The sequence below is a fragment of the Coregonus clupeaformis genome, chromosome 19, assembly GCF_020615455.1.
Source record: "Coregonus clupeaformis isolate EN_2021a chromosome 19, ASM2061545v1, whole genome shotgun sequence".
Lineage (NCBI taxonomy): Eukaryota > Metazoa > Chordata > Actinopteri > Salmoniformes > Salmonidae > Coregonus > Coregonus clupeaformis.
In genome coordinates this window covers 58055159-58076658 of record NC_059210.1, presented here as the reverse complement: position 1 = coordinate 58076658, position 21500 = coordinate 58055159, and the positions used below count along the sequence as shown (strand labels likewise).

The following is a 21500-nucleotide window of genomic DNA, read 5'->3' as shown; positions in this document are numbered from 1 at the left end:
ACTAATGAATTGACCTCTCCTCCACCATTCACAGAGGAGAGAGGATGGAGGACAGCCTTTCCCTAAATGAGAAAAGGCCACTGTCTACTAGTGCCATCACAGCCCCCATCCCAACTGGCAATAACATTACTGTCAGCGCTAACAGATTTTTATATAAATAGTTGCATTTTTAAATAGACTGAAAAAATATTAAACGCAACATGCAACAATTTCAAAGATTTTACTGAGTTACAGTTCATGTAAAGAAATCAGTCAATTTAAATTAATTAATTAGGCCCTAATCAATGGATTTTACATGACTGGGAATACAGATATGCATCTGTTGGTTACAGATACCTTAAAACAAAAGTAGGGGCGTGGATCAGAAAACCAGTCAGTATCTGGTGTGACCACTATTTGCCTCATGCAGTGCGACACATCTCCTTTGCATAGAGTTGATCAGGCTGTTGATTGTGGCCCGTGGAATGTTGTCCCACTCTTCAATGGTGGTGCGAAATTGCTGGATATTGGCGGGAACTGGAACACACTGTCGTACTTGTCGATCCAGAGCATCCCAAACATGCTCAATGGGTGACATTTCTGGTGAGTATGTAAGCCATGGAAAAACGGGGACATTTTCAGCTTCCAGGAATTGTGTACAGATCCTTGAGACATGGGGCCATTCATTATCATGCTGAAATATGAGGTGTTGGCGGCGGATGAATGGCATGACAATGGGCCTCAGGATCTCGTCGCAGTATCTCTGTGCATTCAAATTGCCATAGATAAAATGAAATTGTGTTCGTTGTCCGTAGCTTATGCCTGCCCATACCATAACCCCACCGCCACCATGGGGCACTCTGTTCACAACATGGACATAAGCAGCGTGCTCGCCCCAAATGACGCCATTTGCCCGGTACAGTTGAAACCGGGATTCATCCATGAAGAGCACACTTCTCCAGCGTGCCAGTTGCCATCGAAGGTGAGCATTTTCCCACTGAAGTCGGTGACGACGCCGAACTGCAGTCAGGTCAAGACCCTGGTGATTACGACGAGCATGCAGATGAGCTTCCCTGAGACGGTTTCTGACAGTTTGTGCAGAAATTCTTTGGTTGTGAAGAAGCTGGATGTGGAGGTCCTGGGCTGGCGTGGTTACACGTGGTCTGCGGTTGTGAGGCCGGTTGGACATACTGCCAAATTCTCTAAAATGACGTTGGAGGCAGCTTATGGTAGAGAAATGAACATTACATTCTCTGGCAACAGCTCTGGTGGACATTCCTGCAGTCAGCATGTCAATTGCACGCTCCCTCAAAACTTAAGTAATCTGTGGCGTTGTGTGACAAAACTGCACACATTTTAGAGTGGCCTTTTATTGTCCCCAGCACAAGGTGCACCCGTGTAATGATCATGCTGTTTAATCAGCTAATTGATATGCCACACCTGTCAGGTGGATGGATTATCTTGGCAAAGGAGAAATGCTCACTAACAGGGATGTAAACAAATGTGTGCACAAAATTAGACTGAAATAAGCTTTTTGTGGGAATGGAAAATGTTGGTGATCTTTTATTTCAGCTCATGAAACCAGCACTTTACATGTTGGGTTTATATTTTTGTTCAGTGTAGTATCCTCAAATGAATTTACAGTGGATTGAATTTAACCAATGTCTTATTGAGGATTTGAATGTGCTCTCTAGCAACTTCATATGTGCAAGGCTTCTTGGGGGCCCAATGAACATACTAAGAAAACCAAACATGACTAGGATATTATGACATAAATAGGATAAACACTATCTCTGTGTTTACAACAAAACATTTACAAAAAACTAACAACAAAAATTAGTGGAGACTTTTATTATTGTTTATTAATTCTGACATGTCAGTTAGAAAGGTATGGGAGTTACATTTCAAGTTGCTTCCATGTCTTATCTTGTGCCAACACTAGATGGTGTAGAGATCTTTGAAAGTAAAGTATTCAAAACAAAACCTCAAAATGCATGAAAAAATTAGATATAGTACAATTCAACAAAATGAAACCAATATTTAAAAATGCAAAATGTATTATTTAATCTAGAAACAAAACAAAAAACATTAAATTGTCTTCAGTCAATTCCACTAACATTATATAATGTTCTAGTTATATACACATCCACAGAAATGATGCATGTAACAGTGCAGGGATTGCCTTCAACTGGCTTTCGCCAAAGAATGGAGCGGCGCGAGGAACATGTTGTAAATTCCCTCCAGCCATGCTTGCACCAAACCATTGCTTTTACATGCATGAGAGGGAGAGAAGAAGTGTACACCTCCGGGGAGGGGCAGATAACCAAAACACAGCCTTTAGCTCTCATATAGAGAGGGGACAATGTGACTGAGGGGGAGGGGTTATAACGGCCCTTTTTCATCTTCACCATTCTTATCCCCCTTCACCTGGGCGTTCACTTTAACCAGCAGGTTTGGGCGTGTGCCATCCTCCTTGGTGACCTCTGACCCGGAACAGGGCTGCATGGACTGAACGATGTGCTGCAGTGTCCAGTGTTCCTCCCGCAGCGTGTGGGCGTCAAGGGTAAACTGACCCTGTTTGGTCCGGATCAGCTTCCTCACGTGGGCACACGACGAGAGTGCTTTTCCCAGGTCGTCCACCAAGCTTCTGATATAAAATCCACCACCGCATTCAACGTCAAGAGTGAAGAGGGGTGGTGTGAAGTCCTGCAGTGACAGGTTATACACTGTGACCGGCCGTGCAGGTTTGGCTTCCACCTCGTGGCCTTGTTTCAGCAGGACAGACAGACGCTTGCCATCCTTCTTCAGCGCAGAGTACAGTGGAGGAACCTGCATGACATCCCCTGTGAATTGCTTCAACTTCTCCTCAAAGGCTTCCCTGGTAATGTGATCATAGAGCTTCTCATGAACCACATTGCCTGTGGCGTCAAGGGTGTCTGTTGCTTTTCCCAACTCTCCAACAGCCATGTATTTCTTTGAACCAGCCAGCATAGTACTAAGCATCTTTGTTCCATTTCCAATCCCAACAACGAGCACACCAGAGGCTGCACTGTCCAGAGTCCCGCCATGCCCCATTTTCAGAGCTTGCTTCTTCCTCTTTCTGGGATTAGGATTTTTCACACCGGCCTCTTTGAGGAGTGCCTCTTTTAATGAGTTTAATACATCAGCAGACGTAGGTCCTTCCTTTTTATAAATGGCAAAAAGTCCATTTAAAGATTGTAGTTTTGATAAAGAATGTTTAGGCACAGTTACGCCAGTTACTGTTCCAGCCATGCTTGCTTTCCAAAACAATGAGGCGCGAGTTGATGACGCAAATTTAACTGAAAACACTTCCGTTTACAAATGCGTCATCATCAATGACTATCAGAAATGTATCAAAACATTATTAGCTGGCTACGCATTAGCGTATCCTCCCAGCTAAAGCAATACTACAGACTACACTATGCCTAATAGTATCAATTGATTATACACATGTTTGGATAGCTGTGCTTTTCGATATCGTTAGGCAGTTCGCTAGCTAGCTATATTCCAAAATATTCAACTGTCTGCGTAGGAAGAAGTAGACAGACAAGCTGTGTGAGAGGAGGCCAAAACCAGGACGAGAGCGAAGTCGGGGAGGCCGCTTGACACCTGAGGGGAGGGCATCGAAACGGTAACAGGCTAGCTAGCGTTATGCTTGTAGCTATTTGGAAGCTTGCCAGCTAGCTAGAGTTGACTATTTTTCCTGTATCTTTACTTCAGTGTAACTGTCAAATCAAACGATGTAGCTCTCTAGCCCCTGTTATTTTATCCAAACATTGTGCTAGTAGTGAACGACAAATTAGCTACAGGTTGGGAAACACTTTACAGTAGAGTAGACCAGCAACACCCCTCAGTCACTGTTTATAGTAGTAGACAGGCAACACCCCTCAGTCACTGTTTATAGTAGTAGACAGGCAACACCCCTCAGTCACTGTTTATAGTAGTAGACAGGCAACACCCCTCAGTCACTGTTTATAGTAGTAGACAGGCAACACCCCTCAGTCACTGTTTATAGTAGTAGACAGGCAACACCCCTCAGTCACTGTTTATAGTAGTAGACAGGCAACACCCCTCAGTCACTGTTTATAGTAGTAGACAGGCAACACCCCTCAGTCACTGTTTATAGTAGTAGACAGGCAACACCCCTCAGTCACTGTTTATAGTAGTAGACAGGCAACACCCCTCAGTCACTGTTTATAGTAGTAGACCAGCAACACCCCTCAGTCACTGTTTATAGTAGTAGACAGGCAACACCCCTCAGTCACTGTTTATAGTAGTAGACAGGCAACACCCCTCAGTCACTGTTTATAGTAGTAGACAGGCAACACCCCTCAGTCACTGTTTATAGTAGTAGACAGGCAACACCCCTCAGTCACTGTTTATAGTAGTAGACAGGCAACACCCCTCAGTCACTGTTTATAGTAGTAGACAGGCAACACCCCTCAGTCACTGTTTATAGTAGTAGACCAGCAACACCCCTCAGTCACTGTTTATAGTAGTAGACAGGCAACACCCCTCAGTCACTGTTTATAGTAGTAGACAGGCAACACCCCTCAGTCACTGTTTATAGTAGTAGACAGGCAACACCCCTCAGTCACTGTTTATTGTAGTAGACAGGCAACACCCCTCAGTCACTGTTTATAGTAGTAGACAGGCAACACCCCTCAGTCACTGTTTATAGTAGTAGACAGGCAACACCCCTCAGTCACTGTTTATAGTAGTAGACAGGCAACACCCCTCAGTCACTGTTTATAGTAGTAGACAGGCAACACCCCTCAGTCACTGTTTATAGTAGTAGACAGGCAACACCCCTCAGTCACTGTTTATAGTAGTAGACAGGCAACACCCCTCAGTCACTGTTTATAGTAGTAGACCAGCAACACCCCTCAGTCACTGTTTATAGTAGTAGACAGGCAACACCCCTCAGTCACTGTTTATAGTAGTAGACAGGCAACACCCCTCAGTCACTGTTTATAGTAGTAGACAGGCAACACCCCTCAGTCACTGTTTATAGTAGTAGACAGGCAACACCCCTCAGTCACTGTTTATAGTAGTAGACAGGCAACACCCCTCAGTCACTGTTTATAGTAGTAGACAGGCAACACCCCTCAGTCACTGTTTATAGTAGTAGACCAGCAACACCCCTCAGTCACTGTTTATAGTAGTAGACAGGCAACACCCCTCAGTCACTGTTTATAGTAGTAGACAGGCAACACCCCTCAGTCACTGTTTATAGTAGTAGACAGGCAACACCCCTCAGTCACTGTTTATTGTAGTAGACAGGCAACACCCCTCAGTCACTGTTTATAGTAGTAGACAGGCAACACCCCTCAAAGGAACCCCCAATCTGCTTCCCCCTCCTAAACTATTGATGTCTTGTTACTTGTGCCCTCTCCCCCCAGCCAGCCGCAGCCCGGCCTGAGACACGGGTAGCAGTATAGGGAAGCAGAGCGGAGAGGCCGCCGCCACGGCGGGGCCGGCGGACAAAATGGCGGGCAGCCCCGAGAAGAGTGTCTCGGCGCAGGAATGGAAGGAGCAGGGCAACCGCCTCTTCCTCAGCCGCAAGTACCAGGAGTCGGCCGCCTGCTACAGCAAAGCCATCGTAAGGACAAGGGGTCTGGAGATAGATAAAGAAAGAGAGAGTGTGGGTGGGTGGAACGGAGGTGTGGGTGGAACCGAGGTGTGTGTGTGTGTGTGGGTGGAACGGAGGTGTGTGTGTGTGTGTGTGTGTGTGTGTGGGTGGGTGGAATGGAGGTAGTGTGTGTGGGTGGAACTGAGGTAGTGTGTGGTTGGAACTGAGGTAGTGTGTGGTTGGAACTGAGGTGTGTGTGGGTGGAACTGAGGTAGTGCACCAAATTGTAACTTTGCATGATGAGTAACCTCACCCCGAGACCTAGGAAGTCAGCTGTTGCTTGTAGTGAAGAGTGTGTGTGTGTGTGTGTGTAAGCGTGGCATATTTAGGAATGGGATATGGGTGTGAGAAAGGGGGATAGAAATAGTGAATAATGTGTTTGTCCCCAGAAGCGGAACCCCTCGGTGTCTGTGTACTACACCAATCGGGCACTATGCCACGTGAAGCTGCAGCAACACGATAAGGCCCTGGCCGACTGCAAGCAGGCGCTGGAGCTGGACCCCCAGTCAGTCAAGGCCCTCTTCTTCCTGGGCCAGTGTCACCTGGAGATGGAGAACTACGACGAAGCCATCGGCAACCTGCAGAGAGGTGGGCTGGGGGCCTAGGTGGCAATCAAGGGTCCAGACACAGAGGGTGCATCTCAATAGTCGAAATAGGCCTCCTGTCCCATAGGCCTCCTGTCTCCTGTCCCATAGTCTTCCTGTCCCATAGACCTCCTGTCTCTTGTCTTCTCTCCTTCATCTGTACTCATTTTAAAGATCTGGACAAGTGTCAAAAGGAGATGAGACTACTTTAGACTATTGAGATGAGGAGAGGAAGCTACTAGACTATTGAGATGAGGAGAGAAAGCTACTAGACTACTGAGATGGAGAGGAGAGGAAGCTACTAGACTACTGAGATGGAGAGAAAGCTACTAGACTACTGAGATGAGGAGAGGAAGCTACTAGACTACTGAGATGGAGAGGAGAGGAAGCTACTAGACTACTGAGATGGAGAGAAAGCTACTAGACTACTGAGATGAGGAGAGGAAGCTACTAGACTACTGAGATGGAGAGGAAGCTACTAGACTACTGAGATGAGGAGAGGAAGCTACTAGACTAGTGAGATAGTGAGGAGAGGAAGCTACTAGACTAGTGAGGAGATGAGGAGAGGAAGCTAATAGACTACTGAGATAGTGAGGAGAGGAAGCTACTAGACTACTGAGATAGTGAGGAGAGGAAGCTACTAGACTAGTGAGGAGATGAGGAGAGGAAGCTACTAGACTACTGAGATGATGAGGAGAGGAAGCTACTTTAGACTACTGAGATGAGGAGAGGAAGATTGGTTTCTCAAATAACTGCCTCGCCTGGTTCACCAACTACTTCTCAGATAGAGTTCAATGTGTCAAATCGGAGGGCCTGTTTTCTGGACCTATAGCAGTCTATGGGGGTGCCACAGGGTTCAATTCTTGGGCCGACTCTTTTCTCTGTGTATATCAATGATGTTTCTCAGATCCACCTCTACGCAGACGACACCATTTTGTATACATCTGGCCCTTCATTGGACACTGTGTTAACAAACCTCCAAACGAGCTTCCATGCCATACAACACTCCTTCCGTAGCCTCCAACTGCTCTTAAACACAAGTAAAACTAAATGCATGCTCTTCAATCGAACACTGCTGGCACCCGCCCACCTGACTAGAATCACTACTCTCGACAGGTCTGACCTAGAGGATGTGGACAACTACAAATACCTAGGTGTCTGGTTAGACTGTAAACTCTCCTTCCAGAATCACATTAAGCATCTCCAATCCAAAGTTACATCTAGAATCGGCTTCCTATTTCGCAACAAAGCCTCCTTCACTCATGCTGCCAAACATGCCCTCGTAAAACGGACTATCCTTGACTTCGGCGATGTCATTTACAAAATAGCCTCCAACACTCTACTCAGCAAATTGGATGTAGTCTATCACAGTGCCATCCGTTTTGTCACCAAAGCCCCATATACTACCCACCACTGTGACCTGTACGCTCTTGTTGGCTGGTCCTCACTACATATTCGTCGACAAACCCACTGGCTCCAGGCCATCTATAAATCACTGCTAGGCAAATCTCCGCCTTATCTTAGCTCATTGGTCACCATAGCAACACCCACCCGTAGTATGCGCTCCAGCAGGTATATCTCACTGGTCATCCCCAAAGGCAACACCTCCTTTGGCCGCCATTCCTTCCAGTTCTCTGCTGCCAATGACTGGAACGAACTGCAAAAATCTCTGAAGCTGGAGACTCTTATCTCCCTCACTAACTTTAAGCATCAGTTGTCAGAGCACCTTACCGATCACTGCACCTGTACACAGCCCATCTGAAATTAGCCCACCCAACTACCTCATCCCCATATTGTTATTTATTTTGCTCATTTGTACCCCAGTATCTCTATTTACACATCATCTCTTGCACATCTATCATTCCAGTGTTAATACTAATTTTAATTATTTTGCACTATGGCCTATTTATTGCCTTACCTCCATAACGTGCTACATTTGCACACACTGTATATATTTTTCTGTTGTATTTTTGACTTTATGTTTTGTTTTACCCCATATGTAACTCTGTGTTGTTGTTTTTATCGCACTGCTTTGCTTTATCTTGGCCAGGTCGCAGTTGTAAATGAGAACTTGTTCTCAACTGGCTTACCTGGTTAAATAAAGGTGAAATCAAATAAAAAAAGATACTAGACTACTGAGATGATGAGGAGAGGAAACTACATTAGACTATTGAGATGAGGAGAGGAAACTACATTAGACTATTGAGATGGAGAGGAGATGAGGAGATGAAACTACATTAGACTATTGAGATGAGGAGAGGAAACTACATTAGACTATTGAGATGAGGAGAGGAAACTACATTAGACTATTGAGATGCACCCATCCCAGACACTCCCATTCAGGAGTCTAGATACACACATCAAAATATATTTCTAAGTTACTTGACAGGACATTGGATAAAGTCAGCTCTACCAGCTAATACATCATTATATCATTAAAAATAATAGTTGTCCTTCATTTGGTCCTCAGCATATAACCTGGCGAAAGAGCAACGGTTGAACTTTGGCGACGACATTCCCAGTGCCCTCCGGATAGCCAAGAAGAAGCGCTGGAACAGCATCGAGGAGAAGCGCATTAACCAGGAGAACGAGCTGCACGCCTATCTCACCAAACTCATCCTGGCAGAGAAGGAGAGGTGAGGGATTTTTTCTGTGCTCACCTATAGTTTGTTTCCTGCCTTGTGTTCTATATGTGTTGTGTGTGTGTGTATATAATGTGTGAGCTGTGCTAAGATTTTCCTCTTGTAGGACAATAAAGGTTCATCTGAATCTGCTCCAGCCACATGGTGGGAACACTGTAGGGCTTGGGAGAGGTATTTACAGAACAGGAATTTAATTTCAGTTTGTGAATCAGAATAGCCATTTTGATTTAGTTTTTCCACAACACTCAAGTTGAAATGGAACAACCATAAACGTGTTGCGCAATCAATTCCCATTAGTCAGTGGGAAACCATTGCATTCTCCCAGGCTTGTTGGTAGAAAGTCTCTTACCGTTCGGGGCATTAATATAATAATAATATATGCCATTTGGCAGACGCTTTTAACCAAAGCAGTCATGCGAGCATATACTTTTTATGCCCGGTGGTCCCGGGAATCAAACCCACTATCCTGATGTTGCAAGCACCATGCTCTAGATGACTGCTAATTAACTTGGTGCTTGGCGTCACCCTGGGGGAGAGTTTTTTTTTTGGTGTGTAGTTGGTGTGTAAAACCAGTTAGTCCATCCATTTATAGGCCTACAATCATGCTATCCATTTATATTGTAATAAGCCTTGGTTGGTGGAAGTTACCGAAGTAATCCATACTATCCATTTATATTGCAATAAGCTAAGCCTTGGTTGGTTGAAGTTAGCAGAGTGATTTGGATGACTTTGGTCCTGTCCTCAGGGAACTGGATGACAGCAGAGAGGAACAAGACGGCAAGTCGGAGGAATGCAGAAGCCGACACGACCTCACTAAATTCCAGTCCAAACATGTGAGTCCCAAACCAAGTGTACCAAGAGTAGTGGACGTTGCACATCCAGCTAATGTCCACAGACGCAGGGTATAAACAAATAACAATGGGAAAATAAGGACTAGAAATGGTTCAACAACAAAAGGGTTTTCATAAGCTATACATATTTATATAGTCAGAAACAAAGTCTTAATCCAAAGACATCTTAACACAACCTTACTAATCAAGATAAAGTTTTTTTTCATAAGAATATGCAACAGAACAGGGGTGTTATGCACCCAAAAACTCTGAGGGGGCACAAAGTACGTGAGGATGGCTGGGGGTGGTCTGAAGGGGGGTTAGGAGAATTTAGCATTTATGCTTAATTCTATGTCCAAAAAACAGTTACCTTTACTGCAAAGCAAAGCATACCTCGAGCTGTCTGTATCCACCAGTATTTTTATTTATTTTTTTATGCTAAAATCGGGGTAAAAGATTGAAAGGAATGTGAGTCTTATTCAGTACATTTAGTTATTGCTTGCTTTTCTAGTCTACCAACCTTGTCAGCAGGCATACCAGCTAAGATAGTTAGACAAGCTAGGCACTCTAACTTGATTGATCGCCTGAAATGGCTTCTTGGTAGCTAGTTATGAGGTTGGGAGATTGGGAACCTATCTGGGCTAGCTAAAGCCAACTTCATAAAATTGCTAGGTGGCTAGTAGAATTTCAGAGGAGAAAAAAAAGAAAGAAAAAAATGTATTCCTTTTTTTTTTTTTTTTACAGGACAAATCTGAGGGGGCACTTGCCCCTGTGCACCCTATGGGCATGACGCCTCTGCAACAGAACATGTTTTAAACCCGTTTAAAACGTGTTTGGGCTTACTCTAGCTTATTGCATGTATGTGTGTCTTTCGGAGGGTTTGGGATAAAGCGGAAGTCACATTTTGGTTGGACCCTGTGTACAATTGACAAATAAAGTGATCTTAAATTAGGGGTCACATTTCTCTACAGGACAAGCAACTGTCAGACATGGAGGAGCTCTTCTCTCAGCTGGATGAGAAGAGGAAGGTGAGTGCTCTCTACTGCCTCCTGGTGGATACAGGATCAGGGGGAGAATCTCTGCATTTCCTTGATTCCTCCTGTCCCCTTTCCTCGCCTCCTTCCGAAAACCCATTGGATGAGGTCAGAGGTCCCCCCTCATCCAATGGTTTTTGAGAAGGAGAAGAGGGAGGAATAGAGGAAATACAATTTACATACTCCCATGCTCTTTACATCTGTTTACCCCTGTCCCTTAGCCTAGCCCCGACACCCTTGGCACTCCTGCACTCAGAGTGATAGGGAGATATAAATACCAGGGTTGTTACTAGTTTCATCTTGCCTTCTGATTGGCTGGGTGAAAATGATTCCAAATTGCTTCCACCTGTCCAATCCTCTCAGATCTAGCGGAGCGGCTTGTCTGCTGTGGAGTAGGGGCTAGGGGTTTGGAATTCAGCACTAGCCCCTACATCATCAATGGTTTCTGTTTGGCTATCACTCTGGCCATACTAGAAACAACTCTATTCCTAAACTCTTTAAAAAATCTTAACCCAAGCCCTTTGTTAATAACCAAATACCGGGTCAGAATGTACAAGACCCTACAGTAGACATCCTTTCTAGCATGGCCATTTAGTGATAACCTCTGTTTGTTTAACAGAAGAGGGAGATCCCAGACTACCTGTGTGGAAAGATCAGCTTTGAGTTGATGAGGGAGCCCTGCATTACACCCAGTGGGATCACTTACGACCGCAAAGACATCGAGGAGCACCTACAGGTAAGGATTAGTCTCATAAAACCCAACACTAGGCAACAGCAGTGACTAGGGTCAGGTTAGAATGATGGACTCTTATGGCATCCTCGATAAGGTGGAAAACTCTCCTTACAAATCACGAGGCAGACATGCCAGAATGTCATGATTTGAAACCAAAGTTTGAAGGCAAAACCTTTGCAGTGGTTTTAGTGAAGGTAGTTGATGCAAACTAGCCACTTGCGAAATGCACTCATTAAAAATAACATCCGTGATCGCCATCTTGCTAGCTACAATTTAGCATTTTATTCAAGCGGATAAGGTATTGATGTAGGCAGTGAAGTGGTTCCTCTATGCCAAACTGACGTTCTGTTACGTACAGACATGTTAAACTGGAATGACTGTGGTAGGCAACCTGGATGTCTAGAGAGACTAGGTAATGATAGGCAGGAGTACTCCAAATTGAATCTCCCAGAATACTCCTTTAAACCCACAATGAATCACTGACCATGTAAAAGAATAGTTACACATCATTTCTGTGGCAATATGATTAAGTATTAAGCAGGGGTGAAGGTAAGGCGGTAAGGTCTGGTACAGGGTCCCGGCAAAATAAATAATGGGGGTACGCCGTACCGGTAAACATGACCCTATCACAATAATTAAAACAATGTCAAGAAAACTGTAGGCCATGAAAAATGAGTGAATGGATTTGAAAACGGCTCCAAAATGCCATGTGATTTGACGAGAACACTGACATTTTGCCAAAGTAGAGATGAGTGGCTGACACCGAGACATGCACGGACAGCAGTGTACGCATTAATTCTGGCCTAATGACAATCACCAAATGTCATTAGACTTGTGTGTGTTGTGTAACAGGTGTCTCTTTCCATTCACCACTGTTTGGAGGCTGGAATTGAAATATATTGAGTGGATGAACGTGCGCTGGTAGCCTACTCGTAAAGGAACCCTTTGAAGGGATTGTTTGACAATCAGATGAAAACATCATAACTGGTTGTGTTTATGCCACAATAAAAGGTAATACATGTTAAAAGTTTAAATGACAAATCTTTACGCCTAGGCCCACAGAGATGCTATTGAATTAATAGGGATTTGATGTGTAATTCTATGATTAGGCCCATATATTTTTATTGGTAAGGAGGTCCTGTACCGGGAAGAAATGAAATCTACTTTCACCCCTGGTATTAAGGTATTGTCACCCATAGGATCCTGACTGCGTTTGTTCTTTGCTTGCAGCGAGTGGGCCATTTTGACCCGGTGACACGCAGCCCTCTGACTCAAGACCAGCTGATCCCTAACCTGGCAATGAAAGAGGTCATCGATGCTTTCATCATGGAGAATGGATGGGTGGAGGACTACTGAACGAGGGAGGGAGGGAGGGGGGAGAGAGAGGGGAGGAGGAATCATTCCAAAAGAAGAACCTGACATAAAGACGACAACAAACCAAACAAGTATGATCTGCACTTTAAAGCTGAGACTGAGACCACACCACAGACTGATACACCTTCACTAGGACTGAGACTACACCACAGACTGATACACCCTCACTAGGACTGAGACCACACCACAGACTGATACACCTTCACTAGGACTGAGACCACACCACAGACTGATACACCTTCACTAGGACTGAGACCACACCACAGACTGATACACCTTCACTAGGACTGAGACTACACCACAGACTGATACACCTTCACTAGGACTGAGACTACACCACAGACTGATACACCTTCACTAGGACTGAGACTACACCACAGACTGATACACCTTCACTAGGACTGAGACCACACCACAGACTGATACGCCTTCACTAGGACTGAGACTACACCACAGACTGATACACCTTCACTAGGACTGAGACTACACCACAGACTGATACACCTTCACTAGGACTGAGACTACACCACAGACTGATACACCTTCACTAGGACTGAGACCACACCACAGACTGATACGCCTTCACTAGGACTGAGACTACACCACAGACTGATACACCTTCACTAGGACTGAGACTACACCACAGACTGATACACCTTCACTAGGACTGAGACTACACCACAGACTGATACACCCTCACTAGGACTGAGACCACACCACAGACTGATACACCTTCACTAGGACTGAGACTACACCACAGACTGATACACCTTCACTAGGACTGAGACCACACCACAGACTGATACGCCTTCACTAGGACTGAGACTACACCACAGACTGATACACCTTCACTAGGACTGAGACTACACCACAGACTGATACACCTTCACTAGGACTGAGACTACACCACAGACTGATACACCTTCACTAGGACTGAGACCACACCACAGACTGATACACCTTCACTAGGACTGAGACTACACCACAGACTGATACACCTTCACTAGGACTGAGACTACACCACAGACTGATACACCTTCACTAGGACTGAGACTACACCACAGACTGATACACCCTCACTAGGACTGAGACCATACCACAGACTGATACACCTTCACTAGGACTGAGACTACACCACAGACTGATACACCTTCACTAGGACTGAGACTACACCACAGACTGATACACCTTCACTAGGACTGAGACTACACCACAGACTGATACACCTTCACTAGGACTGAGACTACACCACAGACTGATACACCTTCACTAGGACTGAGACTACACCACAGACTGATACACCTTCACTAGGACTGAGACTACACCACAGACTGATACACCTTCACTAGGACTGAGACTACACCACAGACTGATACACCTTCACTAGGACTGAGACTACACCACAGACTGATACACCTTCACTAGGACTGAGACTACACCACAGACTGATACACCTTCACTAGGACTGAGACTACACCACAGACTGATACACCTTCACTAGGACTGAGACTACACCACAGACTGATACACCCTCACTAGGACTGAGACCATACCACAGACTGATACACCTTCACTAGGACTGAGACTACACCACAGACTGATACACCTTCACTAGGACTGAGACTACACCACAGACTGATACACCTTCACTAGGACTGAGACTACACCACAGACTGATACACCTTCACTAGGACTGAGACTACACCACAGACTGATACACCTTCACTAGGACTGAGACTACACCACAGACTGATACACCTTCACTAGGACTGAGACTACACCACAGACTGATACACCTTCACTAGGACTGAGACTACACCACAGACTGATACACCTTCACTAGGACTGAGACTACACCACAGACTGATACACCTTCACTAGGACTGAGACCACACCACAGACTGATACACCTTCACTAGGACTGAGACCACACCACAGACTGATACACCTTCACTAGGACTGAGACCACACCACAGACTGATACACCTTCACTAGGACTGAGACTACACCACAGACTGATACACCTTCACTAGGACTGAGACTACACCACAGACTGATACACCTTCACTAGGACTGAGACTACACCACAGACTGATACACCTTCACTAGGACTGCCATTAAATCTCCTTTTGATCTATACATATATCCATCTCTCTCTCTGTTCCCATCTTTTGTCCCCATTTATTTTATTCTGTCTCTCAGCTGCTGATACTAGTCAGAACAAATTCAGACCCAACAATCAAGACACGCTACCAAACATTGCACCGAATCAGAGCACATCATACAACAACAGGACCCAATCAGAATCTAGTATCCAACACCTTGGGCCAATCGCCTGAATGTTGCACTCAGAACAACCAATCATATTGCAGACTTCTAACACAGCGACCCAATCACATCCTAGACCTCGAGTCTACAAGTGCAACGAGTGACCAATCAGGGCTAAATGTACTCTACTTGTGGTGATGCTCCACAACTTGTCTTCTATTTTAAATCTCCTTTTCTGTGGGGAAGAGGACTGTCTGAGGCAGCTCGATGAGTAGCCTGTATATGGTCCCAATGTAGTCCTCTTGAGTAGCCTGTAGATGGTCCCAATGTAGTCATCTTGAGTAGCCTGTAGATGGTCCCAATGTAGTCCTCTTGAGTAGCCTGTAGATGGGCCAATTTTAAACCCATCCTGATCTCTTACCACCACTATGCAGCACTTACCTCTATATCTTCTTGGAGGGCTGAACAGACTGTATAAGCATGAGTTGTATAATATAGAAGGAAAGCCTAACCCTCATCTTCTGTGTTTTGCAGAATGTAGGGCACCAATATGTGTAATCAATATCATGGAAGGGTCAGGGAAGAGCATTGGAGGCTTTGAGCAAAGGCTTGTTTTTTGACCAAGGACGTCTCCTCTAATTTTGGCTAGCTGAGTTTCCACCATTTTGTGTCCACTCATCTGGCTCATACAGATCTTTGAGCGTAAATTAATGGGGAAGTGTGTAGCAGTAGGGGTCAGGGTCAATTCAAAAAGTAAACCAAATTCCAATTCCAAATGTTCCTTGAAAAGGTTGGTTTAAAATTGTGTCGCAGGTTTGTGTTTTTGAAGACGTGTGTTTAATTGTAATGTGTCTTCTCTGGTTTACATGTCGGTGAATGTTTTCAGGTGGTGTCCTTTCTGTGCCTCAAGTGGAGCTTGAATATGGAAGTCCGTCATCTGATTGGCTTTGAGAAGGGCGGTCTTCTCTTCAGTATAACTTACTGCTTGTGGTCTCTCTTGTTTTAGTGATTCCACACTTAGAGCCTTAGTCCAGTGGCTGCAAAGCATGGTTGGGGTCAATTACATTTTTAAATTCAGGCGATTTTAGAACGCAAATTCATAAATTTAAAATATCCTGATAAAAAATGGGTCCTTTTCAATTTGACCCCTCAACCCTGCTGCAAACAGATAATCAGTTTCCTCTCCTCATTGCAGAAATCATACATTCCTCTCAGCCATACGAACCTGTTTGACTTACCAACTGAAAATGATTGAATCTGAAATTAACCTGAATATTCCTACCCTCTGCTGGATGTGAGGATGGACAGTTATGTTGTGTTAGTCTGTCATGTGTATCATTATGATGGGTACATGTAGGGGTGTGTTTATGTGGGATAGGGGTGGGGGGCATACTCCTCTCCCCCTAGGCCCCGATTCCTCCTAAGAGGGGGGTGGAAACTTGGGTCCAAAGGGGTACAGTCAAGTTTCTCTGGACCCTCATTGGGACTGTGAATGTTCTTTATTTCACTGTCGTGCTGTTATGTCAAGTGTTCCAATAAAAAAAAAAAGGCTACAACTTAAGAGACTGCAGTGTTTGCATTGAAAATCAAGATACAAATGGTCATCTTTTATTTTCAAGTACTTTATTATCAAATAAATGTCATATTTGAGCTGCATTTGTCCTAGTTGGCCCGGTACAATGGAACCGATGTAAAAGTCCTGGGGCTGGAAAACCAGTATGTGACTTCCAGGGAATACAGTCAATAAACTACATTCACTCCTCTCCTTTAGGTCAGTAGAAGTTCGAATAGTCTTTGTTTCTTTGTCTCCGAAGAGTGATCTACATAGTAGTTATGACGACAGAGCGGAAATAAGGAAATGCAGTTTTGGGTTGACAGGAGTGTTGTGGTGGGGTGCCATTTCAGCCCAGTTTACATGATACTTTTGAAAGTGCGTCCTTCCTGCTCCCCATCACTAATCACTGTGTGTGCTGTCTGACGGGGGTTGAGAACAGAGCACAAAACACATTTCTGTTGAGCACTGTAACACATGGACTATAAAGTTGTATTGTATTCTATATGAATGGGATGTAGCTCAGTTGGTAGAGCATGGTGTTTGCAACGCCAGTGTTGTGGGTTCGATTCCCACGGGGGGCCAGTATGGAAAATAAAAAAATAATGTATGCACTCACTAACTGTAAGTCGCTCTGGATTAGAGCGTCTGCTAAATGACTAAAATGTAAATGTAATGACTGGATGTGCAAAACATCTATTACCTCAGAGGGAAAAAGGAATGATGCATGTTGAAAGTATTCTAACACGGCTTTTGTCCACGGGCAATGACCCTAATGACCTTCTAGTAGGATCAGGGGTCAGCCCAGGAAGGTGGAGATGAAGACACTGGTGTCCAAATTGAGCGTGGCATGCCACCAGCGGTCAGGGAAATACAGCACCTATCAGCAACAACACAAACACAAAAAGTCAGTGACATCAGTGACAAGTTATTAATACTAGTTATTATCCTCTTCCTGCTGTTGCCGTGGTAAGGCAAAAAGACATGAGAAATCTGAACGCAGCCTATCATTCCAATTCAGTGAAAACAATGGCTCAAAAGTCATGTTTACCTCAAACGTAGTGACCCCCATGGTTGTTTTAAATGTGTTAAATTATATTCCATAGTTGAAATTCAAAAAAAGTCTACTATTTCTATATTGTTGAAAATGCCTCAAACGTCATGTTAGTGACCCATGGTTGATAAATGTTTTAAACGTGTTTAAATTCTTCCAGATGATGACTCCTATGATTGTTATCCCCATTCTATGCATTACAAATGATTGTAGCTCATGTTAGTGACCTGTGTTGACGGAGGGAAGGGTGACAGTTAAAGTATTCCGGTGTTCAACCATTCTGTCTATTATGGCTGCGTTGGCACTGGCAGCCCAATTCTGACCGTTTGACCAATTATTGGCAAAAGAGCTGATCTGATTGTCAAAATACTAATTAGTGGGGGGGGGCAGTTCTGACCTCTCCTGGACGGATGGTGCACTCTATGGGCTTCTCCTCCTCAGGCAGGTAAGGGTATGTTTCTTTGACCCAGGACAGGGTGGTGTAGTTGGGGTGGAAATGGGGCGCCTTCTCCGGGGGGTACAGGAACCAGCGCTGTGGGGGTTGGAGAAGAAAAACGCTATCTCATACTGTTGTGTTTAACAGACATGCATCAATTACAACAAGGTTGTGTAGCGAGTTAAGGCCAACAGCATCAATTACAACAAGGTTGTGTAGCGAGTTACGGTCAACAGCATCAATTACAACAAGGTTGTGTAGCGAGTTAAGGCCAACAGCATCAATTACAACAAGGTTGTGTAGCGTGTTAAGGCCAACAGCATCAATTACAACAAGGTTGTGTAGCGAGTTAAGGCCAACAGCATCAATTACAACAAGGTTGGGTGGCGTGTTAAGGCTAACAGCCAGCCAGGCTGACCCTGGATTCAGGCTAACAGCCAGCCAGGCTGACCCTGGATTCAGGCTAACAGCCAGCCAGGCTGACCCTGGATTCAGGCTAACAGCCAGCCAGGCTGACCCTGGATTCAGGCTAACACCAGCCTACCTACTGGTGCTGGACCCATGTTAACATGAATCAGGTGTCATTAGACACTGGGACAGTTGTATATTAAACGCTTTCATTTTGTTGGTCGTTTCCCCTCTTTTCACCATTATTCCCCCTTCAAGGTTCTATTGTTGTTTTATTGATGTAAAGTGTGTTGTGACCCATGCGAAATTCACTTTAAATACATCTGACTTGACTTGATTGTGAGATTTTCTTAGGAGACATGATCAAGCATTAGGGTGGACCATGATTTGATAGGCAGTTGTCTCATGGGTTGTTTACCTTCCTGCCATAGATGACCTCGGAGTAGCCAGGTCCATGCCAATGGAAGGGTACACCTGTTCCTGGGCCTGGTTGGATAGAAGGTACAGGAGGTAAGCGTCAACAGAGGATGACAGCCCGTTCTTCATCACAGTAACTGGCTGTATGTATCACACACACTATTAAAATGTCCTCTTTTCTCTTCACACAGACGCACCAGTGTGCATGGAGGTTTGTTCAGCTCTCCGGCAACCTGATAGCTGCATGTGGCAGTAAATGCATCCGAGTTTAGCCTCTTCGTTCGTACTCTGTGTCCCGTACAAGACGCCCTGCTACTGATGGTAACGTCGTATATTTACCCTGAACACCACTGCAGCTGTACATCATGATTCTGATATCCAACCCTTGACCCTGGTATAGTGTAATCCAGAATATATTAATAATAATAATATTATACAGTTTACAAAACATGCAGCTCTTTCCATGACAAACTGATGAAACAGGTGAAAGCTATGATCCCTTATTGATGTCACTTGTTAAATCCACTTCAAATCAGTGTAGATGAAGGGGAGGAGATGGGTTAAAGAAGGATTTTTCACCTTGAGACATGGATTGTGTATGTGTGCCATTCAGAGGGTGAATAGGCAAGACAAAATATTTAAGTGCCTTTGAACGGGGTATGGTAGTAGGTGCCAAGTGCACTGGTTTGTGTCAAGAACTGTAACGCTGCTGGGTTTTTCACGTTCAACAGTTTCCGGTGTGTATCAAGAATGGTCCACCACCCAAAGGACATCCAGCCAACTTGACACAACTGTGGGAAGCTCTACTAACTGAGCCATACAGGTCCACAGATCCACTGACCTGCGATACCGAAGCTGTAGGCCCCTGTGGTGTGAGGCAGCATGTAGCGTGGTGCCTTGTAGTTCTCAAACAGAGCGCGCCACTCAGTGAAGTTGTTGTCCCCGAAGAAATACAGAGTGTCTGTCAAAGAGAGACCGGGTGAGATACAGGATGTCTGGCTGTGTGTGTGTGAACTTTGTTTCTGTTAATGCTTTGACTTTTCAGCATGATCACATAGCATGTTGTATTATGTTACAGATCATGGTTTGCCTGTTGAGCTCATGTACTGTACAACAACCATGAGGTGTTCCAGACACCAAACTCACCACTGCCCAGTGTGTCCAAAGACTGAGGCCTCAGCAGCAAGTCCACAAACTCCTCAAACCGGACATCCACTAAATGATAATGAAGAGGTAATGTACTACAAAAAGAGAACACTGAATACCTTCTAGAATAACTACAGTTGTGTGTGTACCTTTCCTGTAAGAGTAGGTGTTGGCAGTGCTGAGCCTCACCATCCTCTCTCCATACTCCTGGAGCAGGCTGGACTTGGAGCACAAGAACTGGAATTTCTGAAAATAAAACAATTACGTTCACCAGAGCCCATTGCTATACTGATATTAAGGCCTGTGAGACGAGTAAAAAAATGTAATTGCTTTTTTATTCACACGTACCGTATTGTCCGAGAAACCTTTAAGGATGACCGGTTTGGAGTAGGCATATCTAGGAATAAAATGAGGTGTGTTACACATACTGGTGCAAACAAAGCCTTATAGAAAAGAGGTGTTTCCAATGTATGGGTGCAGAACACACACACACAGTGTAATGATTTACAGAGACTGCAAACACCCAGGCCGAACACATGAAAGACTAAAGTACGTACTGTTGGATAAACTGCCGATGTGATAACGAAGCTTTGTCCCAGATATCAATGTTGCAAGGACCTTCATCAGTCAAACTGTATTCTGAATTTGACGACCTACATCCGGGGGAAAAAACGCTTTGTGCTGCTTTTTGGGCTACGAATACTAGTATTATTGAATTAATGTAAGGATTAGATATTGATTAAAAGTTAAAATCAGCGGAAAACATTCAGAATATAAGTAGTCTTAATTTATAGATGGTCAAAGACGTAGCCTAAAATAAACACTCACCAGCCTCCGTCATTCCCCGACAAGAGTGCATCTAAAGCCGATCTCCAAAACAATAGGAGAAATACTTGTATTCCGAGTTTATATTCCATATGGAAATAGCTTTACAGTGCTTCGCAAATACGCCTCATGTACTTATACATTTCTGGAGTTACGTGTTTCTATTAGAAAGGGTTTAGATTGCTCGTGCCGTTGTTTCAATGCCCATTGGCTATTGACTTCCTTCTTCCTTAGGTGTAGTGTTCATATGGGCCAATCACATTTGACCAACGAGCTGTCTATGGAAGGATCCAGCAGAAGTACAATTTGTATTGTTTTTGGCTAGATGGGATGCAGCTAATGTCAGAAGCGACATTTCGTAGCAGGTTAGGAGAATTTACGCAGCAGCAGCAGCAGATTAGGTAATTAACGTACCCAGGTTAGGAGAATTAGGTTAAGGTTAGGAAAAGGGATAGGGTTAGCTAAAATGCAAAAATTCTCTCTGAAGGACTGGAACGTGCACATTTTGACGTCACTTCGACATTAGCTGCATCCCTTCTAGCCATTACCTTTTGTATTGCACAAA

General features: G+C 44.5%; 3 protein-coding genes across 6 annotated transcripts; 1 reads left to right on the top strand and 2 right to left on the bottom strand.

The window, feature by feature from the left end:
- Positions 1 to 1815: 1815 nt before the first annotated feature.
- LOC121551586 (probable tRNA pseudouridine synthase 1) lies at positions 1816 to 3299 on the bottom strand. The gene has a single exon (XM_041864293.2). It carries the CDS (start codon positions 3250 to 3252, stop codon positions 2362 to 2364), a length of 891 nt encoding a protein of 296 aa, XP_041720227.2. The 5' UTR covers positions 3253 to 3299; the 3' UTR covers positions 1816 to 2361.
- LOC123481296 (E3 ubiquitin-protein ligase CHIP-like) lies at positions 2775 to 12835 on the top strand. Of its 4 annotated transcripts, none has more exons than XM_045205074.1 (8): positions 2775 to 2860; positions 5403 to 5602; positions 6022 to 6220; positions 8687 to 8852; positions 9604 to 9691; positions 10660 to 10716; positions 11342 to 11458; positions 12686 to 12835. In XM_045205074.1, the coding sequence occupies exons 2-8, from the start codon at positions 5489 to 5491 to the stop codon at positions 12809 to 12811; spliced, it is 867 nt and encodes a 288-aa protein (XP_045061009.1). In that variant the 5' UTR covers positions 2775 to 2860; positions 5403 to 5488; the 3' UTR covers positions 12812 to 12835. The 4 variants fall into 4 exon arrangements, with proteins under 4 accessions (XP_045061009.1, XP_045061011.1, XP_045061010.1 ...); XM_045205076.1 differs by lacking the exon at positions 2775 to 2860 and adding an exon at positions 3365 to 3631 and having other exon boundaries at positions 6025 to 6220; XM_045205075.1 differs by lacking the exon at positions 2775 to 2860 and adding an exon at positions 3366 to 3631 and having other exon boundaries at positions 5407 to 5602.
- A 4420-nt stretch (positions 12836 to 17255) lies between these two features.
- On the bottom strand, positions 17256 to 21244 carry LOC121550491 (jmjC domain-containing protein 8). Its single transcript, XM_041862763.2, has 9 exons — positions 20939 to 21244; positions 20668 to 20763; positions 20459 to 20507; positions 20260 to 20356; positions 20111 to 20179; positions 19806 to 19925; positions 18966 to 19033; positions 18101 to 18235; positions 17256 to 17529 (listed from the first exon to the last, which is right to left on the bottom strand). Exons 1-9 carry the CDS (start codon positions 21025 to 21027, stop codon positions 17449 to 17451), a joined length of 804 nt encoding a protein of 267 aa, XP_041718697.2. The 5' UTR covers positions 21028 to 21244; the 3' UTR covers positions 17256 to 17448.
- Positions 21245 to 21500: the final 256 nt, after the last annotated feature.